Raw genomic sequence first — 8,301 nt, 5'->3', positions numbered from 1 at the left:
TCCGTTCCGCTCCTCCTTTTGATTGGCTGCCAATGACATCACTCCCTCCTCGGCCGGAGACACCCGGGACCCGAACCGAGAGCGACCCGAACCCCCCCTTCCCCTTTTCGGAGACCCAGGCGTCCGGCCCCGCCCCTCGGCCCGCTCTCCGCCAATCCTCGGTCTCCCCGCGAGGAGGGGGCCCGAGCGGCTTCCCTGATTGGGCCGCCTCGCCGCCTCTCTCGCCTACCGCCCCGCCCCCTTTTCGAACCTTTTACATTTACAGGGGTAGCAAAGAGAAAGTAAGTACTGTATGTTGCAGCGGGAGATCAATGAAAGCGAGTGAATGGCGGGCTGAGAGCCTTAAAGAGCAACGCCGGATGCCGGAGGGAAAGAGAGCCCTGCGTTGAAGTAAGTGGGCCACTACGGCTGGCTGTCTTAAAGCTGCGTCTGCACTGCGGGAATAACCCAGTTTGTTGTGCCACAACAAACTGCAACTCCCAGAATTCCCTAGCCTGGAGCCAGGGCAGTTAAAGCGGTATCAAACCGGGTTATTTCTCCAGGTGGATGCAGCCTTGGAAAGAAGATGCTTTTCGATTCGGGGGTCATAAAACAGAGGAATGTTTGAAGTCTTTCCTCTCTTTTTTCTACATCTACACTGGAGAAATAATGCAGCTTGGCGCCACTTTTATAACTTCTGTGGCTCCATCCTCCAGAGTCCTGGGATTTGTAGTTTGGGGAGGGTACCAGCAGCACTCTTTTTTGGGAAGAGAAGGCAACAACAACAACAAAAAGTCTTGTGAAACTACAAATCCTGGGATTTGTAGTTTGCTGGGGGCACCAGGTGTCTTTTTGGGGTAGAGAAGCTCCCCCCCCCCAAAAAAAAATAAAGGTCTTGTGAAGCTACAGATCGTGGGAATTTGTAGTTTGTTGAGGGCACTGGCCCTTTTTTTTGGGCAAAGGAGGTTTGTCTTGCTAAACAACAAACCTTGAGAGCTTCTTGTCTTTCCTCCTAAGCCCAACCTTCAACACTCCTTTTCTGTCTCTGTGGACAACATTTCCATTCAACCAGTCCAGCAAGCCCGCAGTCTTGGCTTTATCTTTGACTCTTCTCTGTCGTGTATCCCTCAGATCCAGACCACAGCCAAGGCTTGTAGATTCCTCTTGTACAATATTGCCAAAATCCGACCATATCTCACTGCCTCTACTGCCAAGATCCTGGTCCATGCCCTAGTGATCTCACGACTGGATTACTGTAATGTCCTCCTGGCTGGGCTTCCTTTTTCTCACCTCCGTCCTTTAATCTCTGTCCAGCATTCAGCTGCACGCATTATCACTTCCACCCACCGCTCTGACCACATCTCTCCTGTGTTGGCATCCCTTCACTGGCTCCCTCTCCCTTTCCGCATTCAGTATAAGCTCCTGCTGTCGACATTCAAAGCCCTCCATGGACTGGCCCCTCCTTACTTATCAGACCTTCTTTCTCCTCACCTTCCCACCAGGGCCCTCCGTTCTGGTAGTCAAGGTCTGCTGTCTCAGCCCAGGATTTCCTCTGCCCCATCCCGGATTCGCCCCTTTTCACTTGCTGCCCCTCACTCCTGGAACCTTCTTCCTCCACAAGCAAGAGCCATCACTTCTTTAACCAGCTTCAAAACGGAGCTGAAAACCATCCTATTCAGAGAAGCCTTCCCAGGCATCGCATAATTGTCGCTTACTATCTGATGTTCTGTTGTTGGCTGTTTATCGATCCATTTCCTGTATTCCTATGTACTGTATATGTATTATCCTACTTGTGATTATGTATTTTCCCTGGATAATGATTAACCATCCATTATGAAGCCTGCCCTCCCTCCAGTCCATCTGCCTTGGTCCAGGCCTCGGAGGTTGAGAGGAACTGCTGGACCTCTTACCCTTTCTCGTCACCACTCCCTTCTCCTTCTGTATCATGTCTTTTTTAGATTGTAAGCCTGAGGGCAGGGAACCGTCTAACTAAAAAGATTGCATGTACAGCGCTGTGTAAATTTACAGCGCTTCATAAATAAAGGTTAATAATAATAATAATAATAGTTTGGTGAGGATGCCACCCACTCTTTGGGTAAAAGAACTTGCAAAGCTATAGATCCCTGGGTTTGTAGTTTGGTGAGAGCACCAGCACTCTTTGGGCAAGAGAAAGTGAAAAGCCTTGCAAAACTACAAATCTTTAAAACAGGTAGTATTACATAATCTTAAGAGATGGTGATGATGGAATATTTATACCTGTGAAGTTTATAATATGTAGATTGCAGTGTCTTGAAAATGAATATATATATTTCTTTTTAAAAAACAAAAACAAAACTAGGACTCTTGAGAATCTGAAGTTTGGTGAGGGCACCGTTGCTCTGGGCGAAAGGCTTCGTCAAACTACAAAACCTTAAAATAGATAATATTATATAACATTACGGTGGTGAGGGCATCACCACTCTTTGAGCAGGGAAGGTGAAAAGCCTTGGCAAACTACAAATCCCAGGGTTCCATAGGGATGGCACTACCGCACTTACAACTGGTATCAAACTGCATTATTTCCACAGTGTAGATGCACTCTTTCCCCCCTCCATGTTTTAAAACTTTTTTCTCCCTCTTCTGGACCTTTTCCAAAAAGATGAGAAGAAAGAGGGGAAAAAGGCTTTCCCCCTTCCTTCTATCTTTTGGGATTGCTGCAGTATTTTGGGGGGGAAGAGATCAGAGGAGTGCTTTGGAGGCTCAGCATCCTTTTCTTCCATCTATTCCCCCTCCTTTGCCCTTTTCGGTCAAGGTCCTGGAATGGAGGGGATCATCATCCTCATCCTCATCATCATTATTGGCTGGGATCCTTTTTGAAAAGCAGCAACAACAACAAAAGAAACAACTCCTTAGTCTGGCTTCATGGTTTGGCTGAAATATATCTATGTATCTCTATATCTCTATATTTATACAGATATATGGCCAGTGCTGCAGAGATGCAGATCTCCCCAAGTTGCCTTTGCCTGTCTGAAGGAAGCAGAGGGCTTATCTTATCTGGCCTCTAGACATGCTACTAGGATGTTTTGAGCAATACATACTCCTGGTGCCACACGTGATTGGGTTACAAAAGTACCTGCTTCTTTCTGTTTTAATTTCAAGGAGGGGGAAACGTGGTACTATTCCATTCACCTTCTGCCTCTTTTGCTTCTGTGTTCCCCATTTCTTTGAGTGTTTGTCTGTTGGAGAGAGGTAGATTTGAGCTGCATCTACACTGCAGAAGTAATCTGGTTTGACACCACTTGAACTGCCACGGCTCCATGCTGTGGCATTCTGGGAGTAGTAGTTTGTCGTGGCACCAGAGGCTTCCATCTTCTCTGCTTGTTGTCCTCTTATTAGGTTGGAGAGGAGATTAGTGTGTGCACAGTGTGTGTGTGTGTCTTTGTGTCTTCAAGTTGCCTGAATTTCATGAATTTCATTGGTTTTTCTTAGGCAAGGAATCCTTCAAAGCGGTATTGTCAGGTCCTTGTGGCATTATAGAAAGAGTAAAATGTGGGAAGGGATTGACATGCCTTTAAAAGATGGAGGGATCCACATCGCTTTAAGAAGCATACTTATGAATTAGGTTGCGTTGCTTATGTTATGAATGGGGACCCATGCATTCAGATAGAAAGAAGTAAATAGCAGCTCTCCTTTACTTTTGAGTGCTGTCTTGCAGCATATTGAGCTTCAAGTGAAGCAAGCTTATTCAAAAGTAAATTCCTTTCGGTTAAATGAGAATGTTGCTTTTAGATCATTGTGTTTAGACCAGCAGCCTTAAGATACTGAGTGAGTAATGCAATGCCTTAAAAAAAGAATGCTATTTGACTGACCTCAGTTGGACAATGCCAAATGTCAATGTAATGGTTCACTAAATGGTGCCATAAACAAATGCAGTGGACCCTTGGTATCTGCTGAGGTTTGGTTCCAGGACTCCAGGTGGATACCAAAATCCATGGATGCTTAAGTCCTATTAAATACAATGGCACAGTGAAACCCCTTATATAAAATAGCAAAATCAAGGTTTGCTTTGGGAATTTATATTATTTTTGAACACTTTCAGGCCATGGATGGTTGAATCCATGGATAAAAAAACTCGGTGGATACAGAGGGCTCACTGTATCTATTATGATCTTTCATGGTAGACTGTGGTGGGGGAAGATTGGAATGGACCTCTGACCTAAGAAGAGGGAGAGCCTTCTTCTGCTGCCCACCTCATGTAGGATTGCAGATACAAGGTAGTAAAAAGTAGGATTGTTGATATTTTAAGGTTTGGATATTCCTGAGTTGTTAGTATCAGAGGGTGGTGTTAGCACCTGAAGATAGTGCAATTCTAAAATAAGCTTCCTGCTCATAAGGAATGCATGCCATCCTCTGTTTCTTATGTTCTTGTTCTTTTAAGCATGTATTCAGATTAGTGGAGAGCTTCTTGAGGATTTTTTTTTAAAAATGTAGTTTGCTAGGGAGAAAGTTATAACATAATCCCAAGCCAAATTAAGTTTCCTTGCATTTTATTTGTTGTTACCATCACACTGGTAGTTCTGGAATACTTCATTTCCCAAAGGCAGTAGAGAATATATGGGGGAAGGATCTTTTCTCTGATGGACTTCATTCCCTTAGAGTGCAAGAGAAGTGAACTCATTTGCTGGAATTGTCTGATGTTATCTGCCTGCAAGCTCCTTGGTGCTCCTCACCTCCTATATGGATTATTTAGGTTATTCTTCTCAGGCCTATCAAATGTCTGAAACCACAAATAATGCATTCTGCAAGGTGTATAAATTATGTCAATTAAAATCGCCGTAACCTCTCCCTCTTTCATCTCTTGCATAACTTGTTATATAATATTTACTATTTTGCAACTTCTGTTGGGAAGGGAGGGCAAGAAGCTATCCAGGTCACTGAAGCCCTCCACTGAGTGGAAAGCTTATTCAGCAACTGTTCTGATACTTTACTGTGTATTGCTCACTTACTCTCAGGCATAGCTGTGCTGTTTGCAAGGACTACAAAGCCACTCTTTTTATTTCAATGCAAGCTATGATTCTTAAGATGCAGGATTCAGTGCCAAAGTGCACACTTTACCCATGCACCTACCCAGTTGCAGCAGATACACACTGTTGTGGCTTGCCATAGTGGAAAGGTTAGGATGGTTGAGCTTCTCACTCCCTTCTAAATGATCTCTGATGTCTTCTAAAAAGTGACACAGATAATAGTATTCCTCCTGTTCTAGGCCAAGGAACAATAGGTAGTCAAAATGTCTCCATTTTATTTGGTGTTACAGGGAGAAAAAACAACAACCCTGGATTGTGTTTGGAATGGCTCAGGGCAGGGAATGTGTGGCCTTCCAGATATCCATTAATGACTTCTCCCATAATCTGTCATCATTGCCATGCTGCCTGAAGCTTATGGAAATTACAGTACAACAACATCTGGAAGGTCACATGTTTCCCCACCCTAAGACACTGCAAGTTTAAGGATGAAATCCATTCATCATGAAATACCCTGTTATTGTTCTAATGGTTTTTTTCCTCCTTTTTAACAGAGAGCTTGAATTCCTTTTGACTTGCTATTCTCAGCCTCCTCATGCCTCCATCTCCACTAGACGACAGGGTAGTAGTGGCACTCTCCAGGCCCGTAAGACCTCAGGATCTCAACCTTTCCTTAGACTCCGCCTACCTTGAATCTGCCTCTTCCACCAGCGAGAGCCACGTGAGTCTCCTTAGCACTGCTGTTGTGTCCCTCAAGGCTTCTAATCTCACGTATATGCCCTCATCCAACGGCTCTGCCCGCTCCCTGAGTTGTGGATGCAGCAGTGCCAGTTGCTGCAGTGTGGCAACGTACGACAAGGACAATCAGGCCCAAACTCAAGCCAGCACCAGCAGCACCTCTGCCAACGTAGGAACCTCGACCACTTGCCCTGCGAACCAAATGGTCAACAACAATGAGAACTCTGGCACTTTGAGTCCCTCGAGTGGAGTAGGGAGCCCTGTCTCAGGCCCAACAAAACCCTTGGCTAGCATCAAAATAATCTATCCCAATGATCTGGCTAAAAAGATGACCAAATGTACCAAAAGCCACCAAGGGCCCGTCATCATTGATTGTCGGCCATTCATGGAGTACAACAAGAGCCACATCCAGGGAGCTGTTCACATCAACTGCTCTGATAAGATCAGCCGGAGGAGGCTTCAGCAGGGCAAGATCACTGTCTTGGACTTGATCTCTTGCCGGGAAGGCAAGGACTCCTTCAAGAGGATCTTTTCCAAAGAAATTGTTGTTTATGATGAGAATACCAATGAGCCAAGCAGAGTAATACCTTCGCAGCCATTGCACATAGTGCTGGAGTCTCTTAAGCGGGAAGGCAAGGAACCACTGGTTCTAAAAGGTAATTATAACCAATTTTCTTCTACTTTCCATTTCTCCTCTCTCTGTGATGTTAGGAAGTCTTGTTTTACTATGCCACCAAAAGGTAAACACCTTAGAGGTGATGATAGTACTTCATAAACAAAGGGGATATTATAAAAGGGAGAATGATTATAAAGTTAAGGTTAATCCACAGGGATTGTAATGCGGTGTCTTTCCTTTGGACTGATAAATGTTCAGAATGTGGTATGCATATTTTTGAGTTTCACAGAACTCTACTCAGGCTGGATGGTTAACACATAATATGTGGGCAATGTTTAAAAATGGAGACCATTTCAAGTTAACTCTTGTCCACATTTTCTTTTAATCTTAAAATGGAAATAGACTCTTTTCAAAACATTGTGATTTACAGAGAGGCATGCTGTTTGACAGAAGCAAATGAAGAATTTCCTTTTTGAGAAATAAAATAGGAGAAAAACAAATAAACAGTAATTCAGAGAGTCCTTGGCAGTAAACTGTGCCCTGGAATCTCTTTGTCATTCAAGTAAAAAACAATATGGTCTCCCTGATATTAGCAATGCCAGAGATTGATTTGAGAGTATGCCTAAGGTCCAAAATCAATAGAAGTCAAATAAGGTAATGTTAATATGCCTAGGAGGCATGGGCATCTCTGAGTGAAGGGGAATATGCCTCCCCCAGCCTAGGTGGTGACCTTCAGCCTTACTCCCATTTTCATTTTTTAAAAGACCAGTTCTCTTCCAGGAGTCAGGCTAGTTGTGCAGGCATGATTCTTTCCAGTTGTTTTGTCAGAAACTATAGTAGGCTGGAGTAGCCTACCACTGTTTGCAACAAAGAAGATCAAACCATAGCAATGGTTGGCACACTTGTTTTCTGGAAAAGAAACTTCCTGGTTCATTTTAAAGCTTTTGCTTTGTTTTCCTTGGTGGAGGAGTGGCTCATAGAGTGCAATTCAGAAATCCAGGATTTTGTGTAGATATGGCAGGGCAAGTATTATTTAAAAGAAAAGAAAAGAAAAAGGTAACACTGGGGAAGGAACTCATGATCTGTTCAGTGCAAGTACAGTGTTTTATTATATGCCAAATATTAAATTCTTGTTGTCACCACCACCTCCAGTTTATAAATGTTCTTAAAAATTATCCTGCCAGAGCAGTTATTCCATCATCAGTGGTGTATACATGAGGGTGTCTGTGGCTGAGAGATGGTTGGTTATGCAAGTGCTGCAAACTGCTGTTGTACCCAGTATTGTTTCACCCGTTTGTTTAAAGGTGGGATGTTATAGTGGGTGACAACCCTGTAGCCCATTGTTGTTCAGTTTACTGGCTTGTTGGATTATAGTAGGAAAACATATGGGAAGTGTCTGCAAAAGTTGACTGTAGTAGCAGTGCAACTAATTCATGCTGGAGCAGAGCAGAGCTTTGCTGATCTGCAACCTGGAACTGATAGCAGCCACTATTTTAGTAAGACCTGTTTACCAATGGATTTTTCTTAAAAGTGTATGAAAGAGAGCTCTATAAACCTGTATTAAGACCTGTTGATAGAAGAAGGTGACTGAACACATTTCCCTGCAACAATGCTGGGTTTTTCTGATCAGGTAACTATCATGTAGATATAGGGTTGGATGGTTGAGGAAAGAACAATAGTTAAAAGGTATAAAGGTATACTTAGTCATCTGAGGATCATGGGTTGAATCTCTGGCATCTCCAGGCAAATGCCAAAGATTGGGGGCATGACCCTCTCAAACTATGGAAGCCAATGCTGGTTAGTGAAGGCAGTAATGAGCGACATGGACTACTGGGCTGACTCAGTGTAAGACAATTGCTTGTGTTCCTGTAATTCAGTAGTCGGGGTGGGGAAAGGAAGGCGTTGTTCCCCCGATAAATTTTACTTCACTACACAGATTTCTAGCCATTGCAATAAATAAAAACTTCA

General features: G+C 43.7%; 1 protein-coding gene across 1 annotated transcript in view; it reads left to right on the top strand.

Moving 5' to 3' along the window:
- Positions 1 to 261: 261 nt before the first annotated feature.
- Positions 262 to 8,301, top strand: part of DUSP10 (dual specificity phosphatase 10) — a 70,336-nt gene continuing 62,296 nt past the window's right edge. The window contains exons 1-2 of the mRNA XM_042445720.1: positions 262 to 390; positions 5,534 to 6,373. Coding sequence (XP_042301654.1) covers positions 5,575 to 6,373 — 799 coding nt within the window. The 5' untranslated portion in view covers positions 262 to 390; positions 5,534 to 5,574. The remainder of the gene's footprint in view (positions 391 to 5,533; positions 6,374 to 8,301) is intronic.

This window comes from Sceloporus undulatus, chromosome 1, assembly GCF_019175285.1.
Source record: "Sceloporus undulatus isolate JIND9_A2432 ecotype Alabama chromosome 1, SceUnd_v1.1, whole genome shotgun sequence".
NCBI lineage: Eukaryota > Metazoa > Chordata > Lepidosauria > Squamata > Phrynosomatidae > Sceloporus > Sceloporus undulatus.
This window is presented reverse-complemented; position numbering and strand designations above follow the sequence as displayed.